The sequence below is a fragment of the Thunnus maccoyii genome, chromosome 18, assembly GCF_910596095.1.
Source record: "Thunnus maccoyii chromosome 18, fThuMac1.1, whole genome shotgun sequence".
In the NCBI taxonomy this organism is placed as follows: Eukaryota; Metazoa; Chordata; class Actinopteri; order Scombriformes; family Scombridae; genus Thunnus; species Thunnus maccoyii.
The window spans coordinates 28,699,020-28,725,638 of NC_056550.1; the positions used below are offsets into that span (position 1 = coordinate 28,699,020).

General features: G+C 40.0%; 1 protein-coding gene across 1 annotated transcript; it reads left to right on the top strand.

Annotated features, from left to right (window-relative positions):
- The first annotated feature begins 6,116 nt into the window (after positions 1–6,116).
- Positions 6,117–22,534, top strand: LOC121884722. The gene is made up of 9 exons (XM_042393694.1): positions 6,117–6,314; positions 7,025–7,153; positions 9,700–9,782; positions 10,001–10,160; positions 11,913–12,068; positions 12,246–12,362; positions 13,257–13,480; positions 14,420–22,095; positions 22,186–22,534. The coding sequence occupies exons 1-9, from the start codon at positions 6,117–6,119 to the stop codon at positions 22,272–22,274; spliced, it is 8,832 nt and encodes a 2,943-aa protein (XP_042249628.1). The 3' UTR covers positions 22,275–22,534.
- The last annotated feature ends 4,085 nt before the right edge of the window (positions 22,535–26,619 follow it).

Here is a 26,619-nt window from a genome sequence, read left to right on the forward strand (position 1 = left end):
AACCTGAACAACCAGAGTATGATTGATTAAGATTGATCACGTTATTAATTCAAATCTTTATTCATTCAGTTCCTAATATTAAAAAACGAAAGCTGTATTAATGCAAATACACCATCAATAAAAACATACATTATTATTATTATTATTATTATTATTATTATTATTATTAATATTATTATTATTATTATTATTATTATTATTATTATTATTATCATCATTATTATCATTATTATCATTTTCCAAACAGTTTCCAAAGACGACTTCTCAGATGGTTCTATGTAACAAACCGTCTGGCACGTCAGGTTAGTTGAATTTTTGCTGGACAAAAATTGTACTCACTATTTTTTAAATTAATTAATTCATTTTTTCATTTTTATTTCATACGAATTATTATTTGAATAATAAAAATGAAAAAAAAAACTTTTCTTAAGCCCTTGTTAAGCTGTAATCTGATTAGTTAGACTTTGACAGGTCAACTGTGTTGAGAAGGTTGAAATTCCAATAACCTTTGAGCCAATAAATCATTTATAATTTAATATTTTTAAATTATATTGAATAAAATACATAAAATGTTCTTTTAATTTATTTGGTAAGTTGAGTGTTGACAGACCATCAGCTGACAGTGAGTACAACATTTTTGACAGGGAAAATACAAATGTTGTTACCTTTGTTACACACTGTATGAGTCATTTTCTCTGTATTCTATTTAAATTATCTGCATTGTTTTTTTTCTATTCTTTAATTTTGTGTATTTCCATGACGCCACAGAGTACGTTCCTGCACATGCTCAGTAGCGTCTGCCTTACACAGAACTACTCTCCAGAGACTGAAAACGTGATGCTGTTATTAGTCTTTGGAGTCGTTTCTAAACAAACTAACGTGACCAAACTCTTGATGATGAAGGAACATGTGACCCAGAGCAGCGGTGTGACTCACTGACGTGTTTTTAATAGTTTCTGAACAACAACGGAGGAATAAGATATATCAGGCTTTGGATACACACACAATAATTGTTAGTAGATCAGTTCATTGTTGGTTTGGATCCAAACATGAGATTTGATGATAAGAAGAAAAATATGGAAAATCGCCAGAGTTATTATTTAAGTAGTATTTCAGCAGGCTGCAACTGTGTGATTGTGTTTAAACTGAGGTCTGAATCAATCTGGATCAGGACGCATTCCAGTACACCACCAGCACCCATTATGACCTCAATAATAAACATACAGTAGAATTATCAACTTTCTGGCAACGTCAACAAAAACTGAAAATCTACAAGCTTCATAAAGTTTATGGCAGAGCTGTTGTATAAGATTGCATCAGATTGCACAGGTGTTCCAATAAAGTGCACGCTGAGTGTACATTAATGGCAGGCAGTTAGGAGCCTTGTCAACAACTTTTGTCTTTTTTATCCGAAGCTTCAGTCTCTGGATCAATATAATCACCAGTTCATGGGAGAAAGATTTTGAACTCCAACCAGACTGGTTTGATGTATTTTCAATGCCAAGTAAAATCTTTTCGGGTAATCTGTTTAATTAGAGTCATTACCAAATACTTTGTAGGTCACAGTGCACACCCCAGTTGCTCAACAGGTGCAAAACATGTGAGAAGATGGTGGGAACTTATTTTCACTTCATGTGACAGTGACCTATGATCTCATGTTTCTGGAAAAATACTTTTTAAAAAGAGTTCTGAACAATCTGAGATTATTGCTAAAAGGTTTTGATCTTAACCCCTCGATCTGCAGCGGTGGAAACTAACTCAGTGCATTTACTCAAGTACTGCACTTAAGTACAATTTTGAGGTATTTGTACTTTACTTGAGTATTTCCATGTGATGCTACTTTCTACATTTCAGAGGGAAATATTGTACTTTCTATTCCACTACATTTATTTGACAGCTTTAGTTACTTTTCAGATGAAGATTTGACACAATGGATAATATAACAAGCTTTTAAAATACAACACATTGTTAAAGATGAAACCAGTGGTTTCCAACCTTTTTGGCTTTTGACGTCTTACAAAAAGCAGTGTGTAGTCGGGGTCACATTTCACATGTCTATGAGTTGTTAACAGCTCCACCAAATAGTGATTTTTCCCTCTAAACTTCTCACATGCTTTCATTTCAATAAATGTTCAAATGATCCAATATTTCAGCAAAAATCAAAGATTAGAGAAAAAGTCCAAAAACTGGAAACAGATTTGTGTATCAGAACTTTGTTTTTTCTTCTTTCCTCTCCCATTAATCATCTCACCACCCCTCAGATTTATCTGCTGACCCTTTGGAGGGGCTCGACCCCTAGGTTGGGAACCACTGGACTAAACTAGCTAACTGTATATAAAGTAGTGTAAACTAGCTCCACCTCCAGCAGCTACAACAGTAACATGCTGCTCTAACACTGATGCTTCACTATTAATAATCTAATGATGTCATATATAATAATATATCAGTCAGAGGGACCAAACCACTACTTTTACTGCAATACTTTAACTACATCAAGCTCATAATACTTATGTACTTTTACTGCAATACTTTAACTACATCAAGCTCATAATACTTATGAACCTTTACTGTGAGTATTTTTACATGGCTGTGATTTTTGATTTAGGTGCTGTCATTGTTTGTTTGTTTGTTTGTTTTTAATATATGTGTGTATTAAAAAAATAATAAAATAAAAAAAAGACCTCTCTCCCGGCTTCCATCCTGTTTAGTTTTGTTGTGTTTAGTTGGTTTTTAATTTATCTTTTATTTATATAAAATAAACCTATTTTCAGTTACAGCTCATGTGTGGTCTCACGTCCTTTGTCCAGTTTTGAGTTGTGTTCACAGTCTGTATATATAAAGATGGATGTAGCGAGGTGTGACATCACCTGTTGGTTTGCATTGGACCCGGTTTGAAATCCAGAGTTGCAGTTTATTGATGATAAGAACTGGATACCAGATTCAAACAGGGCACCCCATCAGTTCCTTTGAAAGTTGCTCAGTAGTGCATGGAGCCAAGAAATTGACTTCTGGCTGTAAAGAAATAACAAATGTTGCTCATGCTTCCTTATTTTTGGGCCCACAGAGCATGCTCAGTAGAGACTTCTGCTGGCTGAGTCGTCTGACTTCCTGTTGGCTCTTCATTCACTCGACTGGGGATAAAATAATTTAGTCGTGCGTCTCTTTTAGACTTTCCTAATGTTATCGGACCAAATGGATAATAAAATGAGTTATTTCACTCAGAAACACTTATTCAATATTTTACAGCCGCTCCTTTTCCAATTCTTTTGTTCAGAAAAAATGCTAAACTAAATTGGCTTCACAGCCCAGCGTACATCCTGCTCGCCTGGCACATGAGCCAAAAAAGTTGCTAGCTTCCAGGTTTCTAGCGTCACTGAATATGTGCAGCAGAGTTTCTCCCATTTGGCCCGTGGACTTAACATCAGGATGATGTCATGGATTTTCAAATCACTTTTCTCAGCCTAAGAAAAGTTTTACAAATTTAAAACCTTCATGGATTAAAAATTCATAATAGAAAGAGTCATGATTGACCTTATTTGTAGTTGGAGGCGTCCTGTCAGCAGATGTCTCTTTTATTATGGAAGTCTCTGGGGAAAATGCCTTTTGGGCTGCAGGGGCCACTGGTAGAAATTGGCAGCAAGGCTGAGTGGTGTTATCCAGATCTCTTTATACATTCACAGTTGCAGTTTATGGTTGGCGCCATCTTAGAGCCAGGACCTTCCAGATAAGGAGTCTGCCTCGGACACAAGCTATCGTTAGCTTACTGGAAACACTGAACGCTAACGTTAGCTACTTTAGCTAAACTGTGCTAACAGGGCAGGTATTATAATCAAGTAATATTAAATTTAGTGAAATATTGCAATGATAGTCCGACTCAGTGTGAGTCCCGGAGCCGATGAGAACAGCTGATGAGCCAACTGTCAATCACAGCTGTCAATCAACGGCCACACAGCGGACATCAAGGCTACTATAAGTCTTCAAATCTTAAGGTGTATAATTTCCAAAATGACCACCAGCACACTTATTAGAGGGTCTGAATTCAGAGATTTAGACCAGAATGACTCGTTGAAAACAATGATTGACTCAGTATTTCTAGAGAGAAGTTGAGGCTTTTTGAATGGGAGTCAGTTGGAGACGTCAGTGGCACTTTAAGGTACTTCAGCCTGAAGATGTGGCAGCTGCTGTTTGGATGTGAGACAGGGACAGTATTTGGTTTGTGATCAATAAAACGTTACGTAATGCTTTCCCAACACACTGGAGATACTGAGGAAACACACTCCAGCACAAACATACACCAACATGAACAGCACCAGTCAAACGATGCGACACAGCTTCTCATTTAAGGGTTTTTCTTTATTTTTAATAGTTTCTACATCGAAGAACAAAACTGAAAATGTCAAAATGATAAAATATCACATATGGAATCATGTAGTAAACAAAAAAGTGTTAAACCAACCACAGTGTTCTTCATATTTTAGATTTCTCAAAGTAGTCACTGTTTGCTTTGATGACAGTTTTGTACACTGTTGGCAACGTCATAACCAGCTTCATTAAATAGTCACCTGGATGGTTTACAGTTAACAGTGTTGAAGGAATTCCCACATATGCTGCTGGTTTAGGTCAGGTGATTGTGGAGGCCAGGTCATGTGATGTAGCACCTTACAGTCTGGTAACAATAAACATGGAGGAGAGCAACAACAGCGACGAGCGACGATGAAGAGACGAGAAAGTTTCACATTTGTTGGACATTTATGGAAAAGCTTCTATTTAAGCCAAACTGGGAGGAACTTATCGTAACTGTTTGCAAGCAGCACATCTCATCCACGTTAATGATCTGATGTTATTGTCGTTACTCTTGTACACAAGTGGCCGACATTTCAGTTAAATCTCTGCACATGTTGCAGTTTGTTTGCATGTTTTTCTCGCTGTAATCATTCCTCCTGTTCATACTGACCATTAGAAGATCCCTTCATAATGACCTTACAATGGAAGTGATGGGGGACAAAATCCACAGTCCTCCTTCTGAAGCTAATATGAAGCTTCAGCGTCCAAATGAGTCAAATCAAGTAGATATCTTTCAACGTTACAGTCTTTTTAGTGCCAAAGTTCCTCTTTTTGTTACTATACTTCCACCTGCAGCTCAACAGGGAAACACTGTCCGAGGAAACACAAAGAGGGAATTTGATGCTAAAAAAGACTGTAAATGTGTCAGATATCCACTTGATATGACTAACTCAGACTGATGAAGCTGAATAGAAGCTTCACACAGACTTTTAAATGACTGTGTGGACACACTGTGGATTTTGGTCACTGTTGAGGCTGCATGATCAGAGAAACTGAGATGATAGAAAAGGAAAACTTGTCTTTATATAACCTTAATTAGCTGCCTACTCGCTTGTTTGTTTGATACCGTGACAAGAATCTGCACCCGCCTAGATCCAGCCAGAGTTCACGTTGAGGTAAATCTTCAGGTGTCGATAATCAGACATCTGGATACTGTAATAACCAGGTTTATCATGTCACATAAATGATCGAAACCAGAGTAAGATTTAAAGCCAGCGTACTACTGTAAATACTGTCAGTGTTTAAGAGAAACTCCACGCTGAGTGTTGAAATAAAGGCGTCGCTTCTGACCTTTAAAGATCACAAAAGATTTTATTTTCCACCGGATGATGCTTCTCTAACTGAACAGGTCTTGTTTGGCCCTCAGGTAACAGGATTCAAACATTCAGGTTTCTACTTGTACTTTTTAAATGAATGTGTGCTGTGAGCTCTAAACTTAAATGCCATGAAGGTCACAGCTGTCTTCCTGCCAAAACCTGTTCTTAACATCACTGTTTAAAGGTTAATGCAAATTAAAGATGTGAGCTCCATCACGTCCTGACACACTTGCGATAGAAACGCCCTCTGGGACACCTGAAGGTTTCAGATCCAGAGCGGGGGGAGTTTAGATAGTTGCTAAAGGATGAGGTAAAAGAAACACAGTTGCAGAACAAAGCAGCAAAACCTGAATTTAAATTTTGCTTTAAAGAGCTGCAGGAGAATGTATGTGGAGAGAATAGAGAATCCAAATGTGATATAGACATAAATAAGCAGCTGTCAGTGACTGAGACGAGATGACACCTTGGCAGATTCTCCATGCGAGCAAAGCGTCCCGGGCGGCTCCAGGTTACCCAGCTCATCATGGACACGGAGTCGCGGTGCATTACAGCACTGATGCTGCAGCTCCAGATGGCAGCAGGAGTTTCTGCATGTCCACAGACAAACTCACCATGCAGGAGCTGAACAGCAGGCTGGCATCGTACCTGCAGCAGGTAGGAGAAGCATGAAGTATAAACACAGCCAGCAGCAGCACAGGAACACTGGAGTTAAGAATGTATTGATGTAGTGATGATTTATTACACTGTGTTTGTTTTTACTTCATATTCTTTGTTGCATGAGATGAAAACACAGTAAAACCTTTTTCTTCTCTCCTCGATTGATCCAGCAGCAGTATAGGAATACAAAAATGTATCTGATATTTATAAGTGATTATTGATTATTGTTAAAGAGCAAGAAAACATAAAAATAACAGATTTCTCGGTGGAATTCTGCCTTGACTGAAACACTTAATTTCATTAAGAGTTGATAAAAGGTAAATAACGATGAAATATGATAAGTCATGTGTAGTTTCATTTACTGCAGATATAATTGCACTTAATTATATTATATGAATATATATTTATTAAATGTGAATTATAATTTGTTGATATTTTGTGTTGAATGTGAATGTTATTCAAAATCCCTGCATGTGTCAATAAAGTTGATTCTGAGCAATTTAAAACTATTCTAATCATTGAGTGAATAATCTATATTTCATAGAAAATTTTCAGTATTATTGTTATTTGCTGCTCTAAAGATTAAAATATAAACGCTTGGATAACTGAAGACGGACAGATCATCCACAAACGAGAGGAAACATCAGGTGATTGTGAGAAACCACCAGAGTTCATAATTGCCCCTCTCCTCTGATTGGTGGATACAGGTGCAGTGTCTGGAGGCGTCCAATCAGAAGCTGGAGTGTCAGATCCTGCAGGAGCTGGACAGGAAGTGTCCCGGAGACCTCGAAGAGCTGGACGGATACCTGAAGATGGTGTCGCTGCTGCAGGAGCAGGTGAGGACACAAAAACTTTAAACACACAGATAATACACAAATAATAATAATAACATAAATAAAGTGAAGTGGAATATTTAAAATAAAACAAATGAACTGAAATTAAATCAAATAAATTTATTGAGGAATAATGTGGGATTATATGTGAAATAAAATTAAATGAAATTATTAAAATATATAAAATATTTCCAAAGGATGCTATAACACATCAGTTTCTACAGTTGGAGTTAATGCAGGACAGAGAACATATTACATGATTAATAATTCAGCTTTTCTTCAACTTTCTCAACAATGTTTTCAGTCTCAACAACCTGCAGAAACATCTGCTGTTGAATTACACAGAGGTGCTGTACATTTATAACACATACATGCAGCTTTAAGGAGCACAATAATTAGAGATGATACAGAGGACATCATACTGCTCAGTGACGCTAAATCAAATAAATAAGTGAAACTCTTCTGCCCCAAAAATCAGGGACAAAGCAGGAGGTAAAGTGACTTAGATGCAGCATCTCGACCGGTTTTACCCATCAACCTGTTAAAGGTCAGACAGGCTGAGACGAGTCTGACACACATCTGAAATGTCAGAGACGAAACCTGAACCGAAAAACAACAAACAACAGAACAAAACCAAAGAACAGAAGATGATTCGTCTCAGAGATTTGTAGGTTGTGAGTGAATAAATGATGACGTATATGAAAGAGCTGAAAACATCAGATCTGTGTGGAGCGATGATGAGGAGACTGTAACCTTCCTCACATCAATACATGAAACTAACAGAAACGTCACATTTCATTTAATTGTTATTTAATGGCGTCATCTCGTGTCCTCTTCTTTTGCGACGGGTCAAAGGACCAGTGTCAATCAATCAATCAATCAATTTTTATTTATATAGCACCAAATCACAACAAAAGTCATCTCAGGGCACTTTTGACATAGAGCAGGTCTAGACCGTACCCTTTAATTTATAGAGACAAAACAATTCCCCCATGAGCAGCACGTAAGGAAAAACTTCCCTTTAACGGGTAGAAACCTCAAGTAGAACCCGACTCTTGGTGGGCGGACATCTGCTTTGACCGGTTGGGTTGAGAGAGAGAAAGAAAGAGGGAAAGGGGGAGGGGGGACAGAAGAACAACAATCATAACAATAACAATAAGTAGCAATAGCCAGGGAAGGACGCCAACAGGATGGCGAAGGACCGTGAAGGCTCAGCCTGCAACCCAGGGTTTCCTGCGAGATGAGAAAGCACAAAAAACTCCGGGGAAGAAGCAAAGTTAGTGACATGCATTGATGTTACATGAATGCATACAGATGGAGAGGAGGAAGAAGAGAGAAGGGCTCAGTGCATCATGGGAAGTCCCCCAGCAGTCTAGGCCTATAGCAGCATAACTAAGGGCTGATCCAAGGCGAGCCTGGTCGGCCCTAACTATAAGCTTTATCAAAAAGGAAAGTTTTAAGGGTGTCTGCACCCCGGACCGAATCAGGAAGATGGTTCCACAGGAGAGGAGCTCATAAAGTCATTACTACTGAGAGCTGTACTATTCCTGTGTGTAGAATTTAGTGGCGTCTAGTAGAACTGACTTGGCAGAAATGGAATATAATATTCATAAGTTTGTTTTAATTAGTATATAATCACCTGAAAATAAGAATCATTGTGTTTTCGTTACCTTAGAATGAGCCTTTATATCTACAGAGGGAGCAGGTCCTCTTCCATGGAGCCGCCATGTTGCACCACCATGTTTCTACAGTAGCTCAGAACAGACAAACCAAACACTGGCTCTAGAGAGGACCTTTCATGTTTTTCACGTTTTTTGCATGTTCTCCTACAGGTTTGGAAGGGGAGGGGTCATTCAACTGGTTGCAATCTGCAACCTCACTGCTAGACGCCACTGTACAATATTTTAGACTGATATTCTGGTGTGCGACATTTATTTATTTACATGTCACTATAAGCCACTGATCATGTGCAGTATTTCTATACCAACCACACGTCATTCAACACACCATCACACCATATCTGTACATCACACCTTTTATTTCTGCTGCTGATGCTTTTGCACCTCGTTAGTTGTATTTTTGTGTTATTTTATCATTAATTGCATTTTATACTTTATATTGCTTATATTTGATACTTATATGGCATCGATTCTGCACTCTTTATGTAACTTTGTGTAAATCTGTTTTTTCTTTCGTATTCCTTTTAATCATCTTGTGATCCTTTAGACTCATCTGGACCCTCTGGTTTGGAGCGGCTAGTTCAGGATTTAAAGTAGACATGATTTAACCCCTAAAACAGAAAATTCGGTGGCTGATTTGCAGAATGTTTGGGTTAATTATGGTTGGCTGTTAGTGCCACCTACTGTTTATCTCCTGATAAACAGTAACAGCACCATTTTCTTTTGATGATTTTCTGACAATTTGGTTAAAATTTGCACTACCTTCAGATGGAAACCTCCTACAGATTCTATTACTATACTAAACACGTGGTTGTACCACAGATATTGCTGCTACAACTGACAGATAGAACATCTGTGTGTCTCCTACAGATCACTGAGAGTCTCTCGGTTCAGGGTCAACTGAAGCTGCAGCTGCTCACTGCAGAGCTTCAAGCCTTTAACCTTAAAGTCAGGTAGATCCACACACACCTGCAACACACACACACACAGTGTAGATTCTTTATTCTTTGGTCTTCCACCGCAACAATGAAACAAACAATTTAAAATCACATCAATCAATAAAACAAGAAACTAAGTAAAGTAAGTCAACAATACAAACATACAGTGAAAGCAAACACAAAGTTGTCAAGAATATGCATACATATCCCATCATCCCCTGCTGTGTGGGCAGGTGTGAAAATGAGCAGGAGAACCGCGGCCGTGTGGAGGCGGAGCTTAACAACCTGAGGCTGCAGGACGAAGAGCTGATGACGCACAAACTGCCGGAGCTCCAGAATCTCCTCAAAGGTCAAACACAACAGATGATGGAGCTGCAGATACAACACCAGCAGGTAAAACTACAACCAGACTCACCTGGATTCTGTCAGATAATTAGATTTAGTCCTGAGATCAAACGTTCATATGAGTTTTAGTCATTTAGTTGTTACTCTGAACCAATCTTCCATTTAATATGCTCTCCATTTTTTATAACTAGTCACTATGAAAACAAAACAATTGATTTAGTAATTTAAATTTCCATTAATTTACTCATTAATAATGATAAAAATTAAAGTATTTTCAATGTATTATTTCCACAGTTTAAAGCCTGATATATCTTATTCCTCCGTTGTTGTTCAGAAACTATTAAAAACACGTCAGTGAGTCACATCACTGCACTGGGTCACATGTTCCTTCATCATGAAGAGTTTGGTCACGTTAGTTTGTTTAGAAACGGCTTTAAAGACTAATAACAGCATCACGTTTTCAGTCTCCAGGGAGTAGTTCTGTGTAAGGCAGACGCCACTGAGCATGTGCAGGAACACAGTTCTGTTTACAGCTTCACTAGCTTGTTGTGCTGCATATCACAACCTCTGACTTTGTACTGAAGGTCTAGTAAAAAGGCGTCTGCTTTACACAGAACTACTCTCCAGAGACTGAAAACATGATGCTGTTATTAGTCTTTGGAGTCGTTTCTAAAAAAACTAATGTGACCAAACTCTTCATGATATATCAGGCTTTGATACACACACAAACATGGATCCAAACATGAGATTTGTTGACGATAAGAAAAATATAGAAAATTGCCAGAACAAACCTTTAAAAGAATTTTAATCAGAAAAAAACCCTAAAATGGTCCAAAAACCATGAAAACCATCCCTTAATTTATATCTTGAAAGACCATAATTTTCTAATTAAGGTAAAAATTATGAAAATTTAAATGTACAAATACAAATTATTGTGTAAATTAATGAAAAGTCTTGTATCTTTTAAATTGACAGGTGGTAATGTCTGTTGCCTAAAAATGACCTATAGTTAGTTTGAGTGACAGCTGCCATCTAGCGGTCGTAGTAACTGTGAGGTGGAGCAGTGGTGCAGTTCAGATGACGTTTATATATATGTGGACATATTTCAGAGAAGGAGGGTGCATGGAGGTTTTAACCCAGCAGAGGACTTCTGTTCATTTCCTGTTTCCAACCGCCAGTCAGGACCTTAACCCCGTGGTTATTATTGTAGCCATGATGACGAAGGTGGCCTAACTTGACGGAAGTAGTAACTTTAACCCACACCACATTTTTCTCTAACAAAGTGAGACCTTAACCACAGAGTCGTCACATCATAAAACATCATTTTTGTTTAACAGTGATGTGTGACGGTTTTGGAAACCACAGACATGTCGTCCTGCTGATTACTGCTGATAAAGCCGCCAGATTAGAAAACGCTGCTATGAATCGTTCCGGAGTCACATGATCAAACCACGTATCTGGAGTTTCATTTGGAGGACTTCTTGCTTAAAATTAATCTAACTGCTTCATCCTGTTGCACACTTAAAATTATTAAAAATTAATTTAATAATTAAGGTGTTTTTAATGGGTTTAGTTTTTGCCCTTTAAGAACCTTAAATTGATAAATAAGGGATTATGAACCTCTTTTTTATTGTTATTGCCTGCAGATTTTATTTTTCTTTAATGATGTCAGTTTCATCTCGTCTTCATCATGTTGAATATATTTCATCACAGTTGTTGCTAAAAAAATGAGCACTACTTGGGTTATTAAAAATGTACAATGTACTTCATCTCCTTACTGTTTCCTGTCCACTTTTCCAGAATGTGCAGGGTCTCCTGGCCCAAGCGTCAAGGGGCGTCGCCGTGGAGATGCAGCTTGGCCAGTCAGCAGACCTGAAACTGCAGCTGAACGACCGCAGACACACAAGTGTGACGCTGTTCGACCACAACTTAGATGAGAGTTGCTTCAACAATCAGGTAGACACACCTAGAACAGGGAACACGAGTGGAGTGAGGAAATGATTCGTTGGTATTATTTTTAAATTCTGTAATCCGAGTTTATATATATATATATATATATATATATATATATATATATATATATATATATACATATGAGTACAGACGTCATTAAAGCAGGTTTGTCTTGCTCAGGTGCCCACGTTGACCTTTGACAGTCCGGCGGTGTCCGAGGTCGCCACAGTTGGGCTGAAGCAGCTGAGGGCAACAGCAGCGAGTCTGGAGGAAGAGCTGATGCTACTGCAGGCTCAGGTGAGATACAACTACATCACTGCTCCTTAGATTTTACATTAATGACATGAAAGTACACTACAGCTGTTTCTTTTATCCAAAATGATATGTTCTCTAATGCTGTAAAAGCTTCACACAGTTTGTTGAAAAAACGCAGAAATACGCTGACTGCACTAAGGTCATGGAAGGATGGATGTGTTACTGGTTAAAGCCATACAAATTGAACCCAAATTTAATGTGAGCGTGTGATGCTGCCTCCTCTTTGAGTTCATTGTGTGTTGTTCTTGATTCTACTACCAGATGGCGCCAAAGTATCATTTTTAAGTTCTAAGCCTGGTGGCTTTAAAAATAGACATTCACACACCGATTCGTTTGTTTATTCCAACATTTTTGGTCCGGATTTAAAGTTCTTGTGTTGAAATGTTGCTTTTATTGTCCAGTGAAGGTTGTAGATGTAAGCTGCTGTGTTTGAGGTGTTGAGCTTGTGGTGACTTTATATTGGATGACACAGTCAAATCTTTGAAAATGGAGTTGTAAAGTCTGTGAAGTAAAGTCTTAACATAAGATGCCTAACATGCAGCATCATATGTAGAGCTGAAACAATTACTCAGTTAATTGATTAGTTGTTAACTATTGAATTTATCACCAACTATTCTGATAGTCAATTAATCGTTTGGAGTCATTTTTCTAAGAAAAAAATGAAATGTCCATGTTCTCTGATTCCAGCTTCTTAAATCTGAATATTTTCTTGTTTTTTCAGTCTCTATGACAGTAAACTGAATATCTTTGGGTACTGGACAAAACAAGACATCTGAGGACGTCATCTTGGGCTTTGAGAAACACTAATCGACATTTTCTGAACCAAATGACTAATAATGGTTGGTTGCAGCACTAATCATGTGTGTCTGTCTGTAGAACATGCAGCTGGAGAGTTATGGGCAGCAGCAGATGGAGTCCTCTGCCCTGCAGCTGGAGTTCCTGCAGCAGAGAGCAGACAGTCTGTGCAGTGATCTGGACTCGGCGCTGCAGGCTGCAGCTCAGCAGGCTGCGAATCATCAGGACCTGCTGGACGTCAAGAGCCGGCTGGAGATTGAGATACAGAACTATCGGAGGCTGCTGGACGGACGAGGCTGCCAGTGGTAATGATAATGGAGATAAAACAGATAAATGCAGAGCTCTGATGTCTGACATACACATTTACCTGACCATCATCATCCACCTCAGTGCACCAGACTGAGGTTTTGCATATTTTAGCCTTTTTGCTACAAATCATTCATAATTAATATGACAGACAATTAATTAAGTTATCCTCTTATATAGCATATATACCCTTAGACCCATGATTCAAATAAGGCAAAACTCCCCCCCAAAAAAATCAGGTTAGTCTGCTTTTGATGACCTCCAGACCTTTCTGTTTGATTTAAAGCATGTTCTATATTCAGAAAAGGCAAAATGTGTGCATTTCACAAGAGTGAAAACCATTGATGTTCCCACACCTATTCATGCTCTAAATCGAGAACTAACTGACACAATGCAGCATTATAAATACTCAGGACTTGTGTAAGACAGCATATTGTCCTACGAAACTCATGTTGAATATCTCTCTCAAACACTAAAAATTCAAAATGGATTCTTGTACCGGAACAGAGCTTGTTTCTCTTTTCAAAGCAGAAAACATATTATACAATCTGCCATACTGTCCACGGTGGATTATGGACATATTCTGTATGCTCATGCTGCTACTGCCACCCTTAAACCCCTGAACACTATCTACCACAGTGCCATTTGATTCATTACAGCAGACAGCTACCACACTGACCACTGTGAGTTATATGAAAAGGTTGGATGGTCGTCACTGGCATCCAGAAGGCAGCAGCATACCTGTACCTGTTCACAGAGCAGGTTGGCTTTAGAAGTTCCCCATACAAACTCTGAACTGGGACAGACTGGTTTCCAGTAACACCTCACTGCTGGAATGAACTGCAACACAGCTTCAAGTTAGAGACACTTTCCTTGAGATTTCCTGAATACATAATGTTTAATATTAATTTTAATATTGTATAACCTTTTCTCCACAGGGTCTCCAAGCCTGCTGATATGTCTTTCTGTGCTCCTTCCAATACTGCTGCCTTCAGGAGAAAACTTATACAGGACAAAACAGTCAGTTTTCAGGAAGGAAATCTAAATATGGGTGCAGATCAGATTCAAAGCTACATCGACACTGTCCAACAAACACCCCTATTCTACCCACTCCCAGAAACAGTGACCACATTTGGGTCAATTAGAGTCCAAAACAACTCACCACTGACATCAATTAACACTTCAAAACTGATTGGCTATCAGTCTGAAAACAAGTCTGAAAACCAGAGAACAGGAGCTCTTTCTGATAAGACCGAGATGGAATCAATGATGATCAACAGGTTCAGCAGTCTTGTAGAAGATAAAGTCCATGCTATAAATTTGGAGACCATAGAAGTTGGTTTTAAAGAAGGGACAAACACTAACACAGAGATCACAGAGACTGTTACTGGTGCAGATGTAAAGCAAGAATCACATTTCATCACACAGACAACCGTAACTGATCCCAGCACACAAACTCTTGCAGAGGTAGTCATACAGACAGAAACTGCTGAACTGGATTGCACTGAGGGTTACGTCCATGATTCAAACCAAGATCCAGCACAGGTTGTCTCTTTGACATTGGACACTCAAGCAGAAGTGGTCAGCGATGACAACAACAGAGAAGAGGTAGAGGTAAAAGTAGAGGGTACTTCGCTTGTCCATGGATTAGATAAGAGTTTGTCTTTGTGCGACAAGTCCAAAAGTAAACAAAACGACGTGAAGGAGGATGCAGTTGTAGGGTTCGGCCTGCTAACTGCTTCATCCTGTAGCACAAACAGTGATGACATCCTTGTCAGAGAGAGTAAAACTGCAAGTGCAGAGACTTTGAGGAAATCAATGACAATCAACAGGTGGAGCAGCCTTTTAGAAGATAAAGTCCACTCTGTAGATCCTGTTCTGCTTAACCAATCAATTGTTGGCATTCAGATTAGCCAGGGTGTTGAGGAAAGATCTAATCTGTCTTTGAAGTTGGAGACTCAAGCAGAAGTGGTCAAGGATGCAGGTGAAGTTGCTGTTAGAGCATTTGAAGTGTCTGGATCTGAAGGGGTTCAAGATGAAGTCTCCTGTGAGGTGACCCTGATGGATGACAAGAACAGAGAAGAGGTAGAGGTAGAAGTAGAGGGTACTTCGCTTCTCCATGGATTAGATCAGAGTTTGTCCTTGTGTGATGAGTCCAACAGCAAACAAAAAGATGTGACGGAGGATGCAGATGTAGGGTCCGGCCTTCTAAGTGCTTCATCCTGTAGTGCAAACAGTGATGACATCCTTGTCAGAGAGAATAAAACTGCAAGTGCAGAGGCTTTGAGGAAATCATTGACAATCAACAGGTGGAGCAGCCTTTTAGAAGGTAATGTCCACTGTACAGATCCTGATCTGCTTGACAAATTGACTGTTGGCATTCAGATTAGCCAGGATGTTGAGGAAAGATCTATCATGTCTTTGAAGTTGGAGACTCAAGCTGAGGTGGTTAAGGATGAAGGTAAAGTTGCCGTTACAGCATTCGAAGTGTCTGGATCTGAAGGGGTTCAGGGTGAAGTCTCCTGTGAGGTGACCCTGATGGATGACAAGAACAGAGAAGAGATAGAGGTAGAGAGTACTTCACTTGTCCATGGATTAGGTCAGAGTTTGTCATTGTGCGACAAGTCCGACAACAAACAAAAAGACGTTAAGGAGGATGCAGATGTAGGGTCTGGCCTTCCAACTACTTCATCCTGTAGCACAAACAGCAGTGACATCCTTGTCAGAGAGAGTAAAACTGCAAGTGCAGAGGCTTTGAGGAAATCAATGACTATCAACAGGTGGAGCAGCCTTTTAGAAGGTAATGTCCACTCTACAGATCCTGATCTGCTTAACAAATCGATAGTTGGCGCTCAGAATAGCCAGGGTGTTAAAGAAAGATCTGTTGTGTCTTTGAAGTTGGAGACTCAAGCAGAAGTGGTCAAGGATGCTGGTCAAGTTGATGTTAGAGCATTTGAAGTGTCTGGATCTGAAGGGGTTCAGGCTGAAGTCTCCTGTGAAGTGACCCTGATGGATGACAAGAACAGAGAAGAGATAGAAGTAGAAGTAGAGGGTACTTCCCTTGTCCTTGGATTAGATCAGAGTTTGTCTTTGTGTGACGAGTCCAACAGTAAACAAAAAGACATGAAGGAAGATGCAGATGTAGGGTCTTACCTTGCAACTGCTACATCCTGTAATGCAAACAGCGATGACATCCTTGTCAAAGAGAGTAAAACTGCAAGTGCAGAGGCTTTGAGGAAATCGATGACTATCAATAGGTGGAGCAGCCTTTTAGAAGGTAATGTCCACTCTACAGATCCTGATCTGCTTGACAAATCGATTGTTGGCACTCAAATTAGCCAGGGTGTTGAGGAAAGATCTGTTGTGTCTTTGAAGTTGGAGACTCAAGCAGAAGTCATCAAGGATGCAGGTCAAGTTGATGTTAGAGCATTTGAAGTGTCTGGATCTGAAGGGGTTCAGGCTGAAGTCTCCTGTGAGGTGACCCTGATGGATGACAAGAACAGAGAAGAGGTAGAGGTAGAAGTAGAGGGTACTTCCCTTGTCCTTGGATTAGATCAGAGTTTGTCTTTGTGTGACGAGTCCAACAGTAAACAAAAAGACATGAAGGAAGATGCAGATGAAGGATCTGACCTTGCAACTGCTACATCCTGTAATGCAAACAGCGATGACATCCTTGTCAAAGAGAGTAAAACTGCAAGTGCAGAGGCTTTGAGGAAATCAATGACTATCAACAGGTGGAGCAGCCTTTTAGAAGGTAATGTCCACTCTACAGATCCTGATCTGCTTGACAAATCGATTGTTGGCACTCAAATTAGCCAGGGTGTTGAGGAAAGATCTGTTGTGTCTTTGAAGTTGGAGACTCAAGCAGAAGTCGTCAAGGATGCAGGTCAAGTTGATGTTAGAGCATTTGAAGTGTCTGGATCTGAAGGGGTTCAGGCTGAAGTCTCCTGTGAGGTGACCCTGATGGATGACAAGAACAGAGAAGAGGTAGAGGTAGAAGTAGAGGGTACTTCCCTTGTCCTTGGATTAGATCAGAGTTTGTCTTTGTGTGACGAGTCCAACAGTAAACAAAAAGACATGAAGGAAGATGCAGATGAAGGATCTGACCTTGCAACTGCTACATCCTGTAATGCAAACAGCGATGACATCCTTGTCAAAGAGAGTAAAACTGCAAGTGCAGAGGCTTTGAGGAAATCAATGACTATCAACAGGTGGAGCAGCCTTTTAGAAGGTAATGTCCACTCTACAGATCCTGATCTGCTTGACAAATCGATTGTTGGCACTCAAATTAGCCAGGGTGTTGAGGAAAGATCTGTTGTGTCTTTGAAGTTGGAGACTCAAGCAGAAGTCGTCAAGGATGCAGGTCAAGTTGATGTTAGAGCATTTGAAGTGTCTGGATCTGAAGGGGTTCAGGCTGAAGTCTCCTGTGAGGTGACCCTGATGGATGACAAGAACAGAGAAGAGGTAGAGGTAGAAGTAGAGGGTACTTCCCTTGTCCTTGGATTAGATCAGAGTTTGTCTTTGTGTGACGAGTCCAACAGTAAACAAAAAGACATGAAGGAAGATGCAGATGAAGGATCTGACCTTGCAACTGCTACATCCTGTAATGCAAACAGCGATGACATCCTTGTCAAAGAGAGTAAAACTGCAAGTGCAGAGGCTTTGAGGAAATCAATGACTATCAACAGGTGGAGCAGCCTTTTAGAAGGTAATGTCCACTCTACAGATCCTGATCTGCTTGACAAATCGATTGTTGGCACTCAAATTAGCCAGGGTGTTGAGGAAAGATCTGTTGTGTCTTTGAAGTTGGAGACTCAAGCAGAAGTCGTCAAGGATGCAGGTCAAGTTGATGTTAGAGCATTTGAAGTGTCTGGATCTGAAGGGGTTCAGAGTGAAGTCTCCTGTGAGGTGACCCTGATGGATGACAAGAACAGAGAAGAGGTAGAGGTAGAAGTAGAGGGTACTTCCCTTGTCCTTGGATTAGATCAGAGTTTGTCTTTGTGTGACGAGTCCAACAGTAAACAAAAAGACATGAAGGAAGATGCAGATGTAGGGTCTGGCCTTCCAGCTGCTACATCCTGTAGTGCAAACAGCGATGACATCCTTGTCAGAGAAGGTAAAACTGCAAGTGCAGAGGCTTTGAGGAAATCAATGACTATCAACAGGTGGAGCAGCCTTTTAGAAGGTAATGTCCACTCTACAGATCCTGATCTGCTTAACAAATCGATAGTTGGCACTCAGATTAGCCAGGGTGTTGAAGAAAGATCTGTTGTGTCTTTGAAGTTGGAGACTCAAGCAGAAGTGGTCAGGGATACAGGTGAAGTTGCTGTTACAGCATTTGAAGTGTCTGGACCTGAAGGAGTTCAGAGTGAAGTCTCCTGTGAGGTGACCCTGATGGATGAGAAGAGCAGAGAAGAGGTAGAGATAAAAGTAGAGGGTACTTCGCTTGTCCATGGATTAGATCAGAGTTTGTCCTTGTGTGATGAGTCCAACAGCAAACAAAATGACGTGAAGGAGGATGCAGATGTAGGGTCCAGCCTGCTAACTGCTTCATCCTGTAGCACAAACAATGATGACATCCTTGTCAGAGAGGGTATAACTGCAAGTGCAGAGACTTTAAGGAAAACAATGACAATCAACAGGTGGAGCAGCCTTTTAGAAGATAAAGTCCACTCGGTAGATCCTGATCTGCCTAAGAAAACAATGGTTGGCACTCAGATTAGCCAGGGTGTTGAGGAAAGATCTAATCTGTCTTTGAAGTTGGAGACTCAAGCAGAAGTGGTCAAGGATGAAGATAAAGTTGCTATTACAGCATTCAAAGTGTCTGGATCTGAAGGGGTTCAGGGTGAAGTCTCCTGTGAGGTGACCCTGATGGATGACAAGAACAGAGAAGAGATAGAAGTAGAAGTAGAGAGTACTTCGCTTGTCCATGGATTAGATAAGAACTTGTCCTTTTGCGATGTGTCCAACAGCAAACAAAACAACATAAAGGAGGATGCAGATGCAGGGCCTGGCCTTCTTATTGCTTCACCCTGTATCTCAGACAGAAATGATAACCTTAACACAAAGAGTATAAATGCGAGTGCAGAGACTTTGAGGAAATCAATAACTGTAAACAGGTGGAGTAGCCTTTTAGAGCCTAAAGTCCACTCTATAGATCCTGATTTGCTTAACAAATCGATTGTTGGCACTCAGATTAGCCAGGGTGTTGAGGAAAGATCTGTTGTCATGTCTTCTAAAACTGAGATAAATACGACAATAGGAATTACCAGTTCGCTTCCTAACACACAACCTGTTGGGAGTGCTGGTGTTCAGGATGAACCAGAGTCTTTTTTTCTCAAACAAACTACCATGGAAGTTAAAGCGACAGAAACTGCTCAAATAGATTGCACTGAGGACTACGTCCACGCTAAGAACGAAAATCCAGCACAGGTTGTGTCTTTGAAGTTGGAGACTCAAGCAGGAGTGGTCAGGGATGCAGGTGAAGTTGTTGTTACAACATTCGAAGTTACTGGATCTGAAGGGGTTCAGGGTGAAGTCTCTTGTGAGGTGACCTTGATGGATGACGAGAACAGAGAAGAGGTAGAGGTAGAGGGCACTTCGCTTGTCCGTGGATTAGATCAGAGTTTCTCCCTATGCGATGAGTCCAACAGTAAACAAAACGAGGTGAAGGAGGATGTAGATGTAGGGTTCAGTCTTCCAACTGCTTCATCCTGCAAGGCAAACAGTGATGACATCCTTGTCAGAGAGAGTACTACTGTACAGAGTACAGAGATTATGAAGGAAGCAGAATTAGAGGTGAATAGGGAAGAGGTAGTCACTGGTTTCCATGTTACGAATGGGGTAAAGCTGGCAAGTCTAACAGATTGTGGTGTGATCTTGAGTTCATGTGATGATGAGGAGCCTCTGAGCACAACAGTGCCTGTCACATGTCCCATAGAGACAGAAGTATGTCCAATTGACCCCAAAATGAATTTAAGCCAAAATGACCCAGAAACATGTCTGAGTAAAGTTGAGGCCAAGGTGTGTCTGAGTCTGACTGGTGAAGAAGAAGATGACAAAGTATGCCTGAATCTAACTGAGGCAAGTGTATGTGTGAGACCAGTTGAGAAATACATTCTTTCAACAAAAGAGGAAAGCCAGTACATATCATCTAGTCGAGGTCAAGCTTTGTTAGACACTGACAGAAATAGAAAAGTTACCACATCAGTGAAAAATGGAAGCAGTTTGCATTTTGAATCATTCGATGGCAGTTCAGTTGGCAGTCTGGAAACCAGGCATGGTTCAGAAGACCAGACAGAGACTCCCAATATGGATAGTAAGGAGAGGGGGCAGATAAGCAGTGAATGTCTGGTTGATAGCAAGGCAGATGACAGCTTTGGAAATGTCCCTGCTCCTGGAGGAACCAGCTTTAGAGATGCAGAAGGTAAAATGAGTGGCATGGATTGCAGCAGAGGAGGTATGGCAGCTAGGTTTGATGGCACGACTGCTAATTCAGCAGGTACAGTCGGTGGTGATACAGATGCTGTCACTACATCAGAGATACAGGGTGAAATCAGGCTTGACAGTGAGGAGTGGATGGTTCAGGGTGGCAATCGTGGACGGTCGAAGTTACCCAGAAAAGAGAGTGAAGAAAGCTCGCCAGTAGCCACACTCCCAGCAACAAGCCAACCAGGGACAGGGAGGTTTGGCAAAAAAGGAAGTGGGGAGTGGATAGTTTATGGGGGCTCTATTGGACGTAAGAGCAGCCTGGATGGCAATGGTAGCTTACCTAACACGGGGAGTGAAGACAGCCCATCAGTGGCCACGCAACTGGCAACAAAAACATCAAGAAAAGGGAGATTTGGCAGCACAGGGAGTGGGGAGTGGAGAGTTTATGGTGGGAGTACTGGAAGTTTGAGTAGTGGCAGTGGCTCAGAGAGGGTCCGTGTTAGCACTAGCAGTTGCAAAATAATTACTACACCTGGTAACCAAATGGGTAGTGGAAACAGAGTCAGTAGTGCTGGTAGTGTTCTTAGACGCAGTAACAGCCAAGGTAGCGCTGAAAAGTTAAGTAGCTCAGGTAGTGGCGGCAAGCTCAGCAGTTCATCTGGAAACCACATGATTAGCAGCTCTGGGAAATTCAGTACGGGCAGCGGCGAAAGTAAACCCGTTTACAGCTCAGCTAGTGGCCACAAGAGCAGCGTGGGGAGCGGGGGACAACCAGGCAGAGGGAAAACAACCACTAGACACAGAACCCACAGCCCTGCAGAGAGGAGGAGTGTCAGCGGGGGTAGCGGTGGGTGGCTGAGCAGTTCCTCTGCTGGTGGGAATCGCATTAGCAGCACTGGGAGTGGGTCTAAACTCAGCGGGTCAGGTAGTATTGAGAGAATCAACAGCAGAGGTGGGGGAAGGGGCATGAGCTCCCCCAGATTAGGGAGGGCCAATAGTGCAGGGGGAAGGGTGATCACCAGCAGCAACGGGCCAGTCAGGAGTACTGGTAGTGGAGCCGGAAACAATCATGAGAGAATCAGTGTCTGTAAGATGGCGGCACTGTCAATGTCGGCGGCTGGGAGGGAGAGAAGTCAGGAGAGACAAAGACAAGCGCAGAGGTCCGCAAAGCAGGAGGCTTCAGGTAAGAACAAGTGGTTTCCATTCACAACAACAACAACAACAACAACAACAACAACACAAACATCAACCTGCTCTCTGTCCTGTCTTCCAGCATCTCCTCTCATCCAGCGCTGGCTGACCTCAACTGATGAGGTCCCATTAGCTGAGCCCGATGGCCTTGATGACATCATTCATCCTTGATTGGATAACCGGGGAGGGGCTGGCTATCAGGCTGCAGCATTCACATTCAGTTATAGTCTCTGAACAGATTTACACAAACATATTTTTTATGTAAAAAAAATTTACATAAAAAATATGTCTGTTTTTGAATAAGGAGATAAGGAATAGACTTGCTGTATTCAAGTTTTATTTTAAAAATACAATTTGTTTGAATCACAAACACTGTAGTTCAATGTTTTCTTGACTTTTAAAAATGTCTTTGAAAGAATTTAGCTCATAATCAGCAGTTCTTCATATTTTGTATATATTTTTTTCATATTAATTTCATCTTTTCATTTTTGCGATTTCTGTGTTCATTTTGTATTAGTCAAACTATTTTGTGTGTGTACATTTTAACCTTTGAAATTCATTGTTTTTATGTTTGGTTTAGACATATTTTTTCAGTTTTTTCAGTTATTTGTCTCTATAACTAACACTCATATATGTCATATCTTGTAACATCCATGTCGGTTCTTTCAACTTTAAACAACCTGAAGTTCAACTTATTGGAAATCTCCAAAATATGAAACTGTAACCCATTTTATACCTGTGTTCATGTTGGTTTTGGGTATATTTTGTGGAAAAAACATAAATACATTTTACTAAAATCAAAAAACATGTTAAGATGATTTAACTCAGTTTATATGTCTGTTAGCTACCTGCCTCTGTCTTCAATAAAGAGAGTTCTGCTCTGACAAATTAACCTGATAAATACTTTGTGTCCTGTTTACTGCTGTTATTATTATTATTTTTTAAAACTTCTATTATATCTATGCAGAACTTTTGTTAAAGTACTTTAGGAACAAAACCTTCAAGCAGCCAATGGTAAACTTGGGCTTGGCTTCATGGGATTTGTTGACAACAAGAAAATATTGATTAATGCTAACCTTATTCTCTACAATAATGTAAACAATAGAATAAACCTTGGGGAAAATGGTGGGAGCCAAATACCAGGTAATTTTAAACCAATTTAAATCCAACAATGAATAAATATACAGCACCAATGATATATTTAAATGACATAATGTTGGGGTTTATATATTTAACTAAACTAAACCCTGACAGGCTTATTTGGATCAGTCTGCAGCTTGAAGTGTTTCACCAGCAGGTGGCAGCAGAGTGAAAATGACACTGAACTAAAGCCTCAGCAGGGCTGATGACATTCAGTCATCAATGATAATCATGATGGATTCTCAAAGACAAAATACTTTTTAATAATATCAAGCTGGGTAATAAGATGAACAGCATTTAAATCATACAATAAAAAGCTGCTCAGGTCCCTTCTGAAAGCATGAAAACAGCTCAGTGTGGTGTCAGTCTGCAGGGGTCTGTTAGTTAGTTAGGAACTTTATTGTCTACATTGTGGAAAATTATCTTTGGTTTCACCACATAGTATTAAAAAACAAAGCAATAGAGGATAATGTGGAGGTCAAATGACACATTTAAAACACAGAAATACAGTAGAAAATAGTTTGATCACATTTCTACTATCCTGATGTCAATGCTTTGGCTACAAATATCCTCCTCTTGACCTACAAGGCCTTAACCCGATTGGCTCCCCCCACATATCCAGTCTTATTACTCCATACTGTTCACTCCATCATGTCCTCTACACTCTCTTCAGTGGTGGAAAGTAACTAAGTACTCAGGTACTGTACTTAAGTACAGTTTAGAGGTACTGGTACTTTACTTGAGTATTTCCATGTGGTGCTACTTTATACTTCCACTCCACTACATTTCAGAGGGAAATATTGTACTTTCTACTCCACTACATTTATTTGACAGCTTTAGTTACTTTTCAGATGAAGATTTGACACAATGGATAATATAACAAGCTTTTAAAATACAACACATTGTTAAAGATGAAACCAGTGGTTTCCAACCTTTTTGTCTTTTGACGTCTTACAAAAAGCAGTGTGTAGTCGGGGTCACATTTCACATGTCTATGAGTTGTTAACAGCTCCACCAAATAGTGATTTTTCCCTCTAAACTTCTCACATGCTTTCATTTCAATAAATGTTCAAATGATCCAATATTTCAGCAAAAATCAAAGATTAGAGAAAAAGTCCAAAAACTGAAAACAGATTTGTGTATCAGAACTTTGTTTTTTCTTCTTTCCTCTCCCATTAATCATCTCACCACCCCTCAGATTTATCTGCTGACCCTTTGGAGGGGCCCCGACCCCTAGGTTGGGAACCACTGGACTAAACTAGCTAACTGTATATAAAGTAGTGTAAACTAGCTCCACCTCCAGCAGCTACAACAGTAACATGCTGCTCTAACACTGATGCTTCACTATTAATAATCTAATGATGTCATATATAATAATATATCAGTCAGAGGGACCAAACCACTACTTTTACTGCAATACTTTAACTACATCAAGCTCATAATACTTATGTACTTTTACTGCAATACTTTAACTACATCAAGCTCATAATACTTATGTACTTTTACTGCAATACTTTAACTACATCAAGCTCATAATACTTATGTACTTTTACTGCAGTAGGATTTTTCATGCAGGACTTTTACTATTAATGGAGTATTTTTACATCGCTGTATTTGTGCGTTTACTGAAGAAAGGGATCTGAGTACTTCACTGCTCTTTCACTTTGTAATTGAGATATTACATTTTTACAAGATGTGCATTTCTCTCTCTTTGCATGATTGACTTTGTGCTACAGCCTTTTCATTAATTTGATGACTTTCAGTTCAGACTTGTTTCGTAGTAAAACTGATACATAAATCATTGTCAGATTGATGTCATGACTTTTACATAAAAGAGACTCTTATTCAGACATCCGATCGACGTTAAACTGCCATCAGATTAGAGGATTTAGTGTCATTTCTGCTTGTCCTGTTGGCTCCTTTCTGTCTTGACATAATGAATCAGTCAATTAGGTTACTGAGTAAAGATTTATAAGGCCACACTGCAGCCTCTCCCTCTGTAGATATGTGAAGGTCACACACACACACACAGATGAAGAGATAAAGGCTTCAACAGAAACAAGGTGTGTCTTGGGATGTTGCTGCATTTTTACATCATGCACTATGTGGCCAAAGTTATGTAAACAGCTGAGTATTCCCTCCATATGTGACTCTGTGTTCATTACAGTTTTTTCTTGGTTGCTTTGCACAAAGTGTGCAACTCTCCAATCCACACTTCATTTTCTCACAACATTTCTTTCTCTCTTTAGTTCACCCTAATTGATAGAAATAAGGAAGGCAAATGTTAGAAGCACCTCTCTCTTAGAATAACACAAAATAAATCAACAGTGCAACAAGCCTATGAAATAAAAACTAAACTGATCATTAGATCAGACTGCACTAGTTTTACTTTAAGTGTCATACATATTCTATAACTGCACAGTCTGATCTGTCAATGTGTAATGTGTTAGTTGTGGCTCGTAGTGATGAACCTACAGAGAATTATCAGTGACTCTGCAGCTCCTCTCGGCTTTACGGAGCTTTATAGTGAGTTTCAGCTCATTGTTTATCTGTCCGGCTGCAACTTTACTGTTCTGGTTCACTCTCAGCACTCTCATAGTGTCGTTTTCAGTGAAAAAGCTGTAAAAAGTCACTGTACACTACCTGCTCAGCACCAAATGGCAAACAGACACAGTTAGCTGTAGACTAGCTGGTGAACATAGTGGAGCATTTAGCAGCTAAAGAGCCAGATATTTCCCTCAGGAGTTGGTAGAGAGTAAAAACAGAGCTAAAAGAGAGTGAATATTGGACTTACATTCACCGGGTGGACAGACACATGACTCCACATGAATGATAATGTTGCTCCGTAACTGCTGGATGTGGAAATAAGCAACTGTTTGCTAACAAGTTCAACATATCAACTTAAATGTGATGGTACGTCAGAGTTTTGTTCACTACGTGTTTCTGATGGAAACTAAACATCAGTGAATGCAGGTTTAAGTGAAGCTCATAAACTGGCAGCTGAAGCATCCAGTTTGTTAGTCTGTGAATAAAAACCACATTGTTCTGTACGTCAACAACATTTTTATTATTTTCCAAATGAAACATGTTCTCATTCAGGATCTTTGTGGCCTCGTTGCAGCAGCAGTAAACCTCTCAGAGCTGCAGCTTTGTCTGACAGACCTCGTTAAGTCAGATGTTGCACTCTGCCCTCCTGAGGACTCTCAGTTGTAGTTTGGAGGGTTTTAATTGAAGTGTATGATTACAGGTAGGTGTGGTGTGACTGACAGGAGTTTGGCAGCTGAGCAGAGAAAGTTCTGGAGGACGATCAGATACCTGAAACCGTCAGAGGGACCGAACCACTACTTTTACTGCAATACTTAAACTACATCAAGCT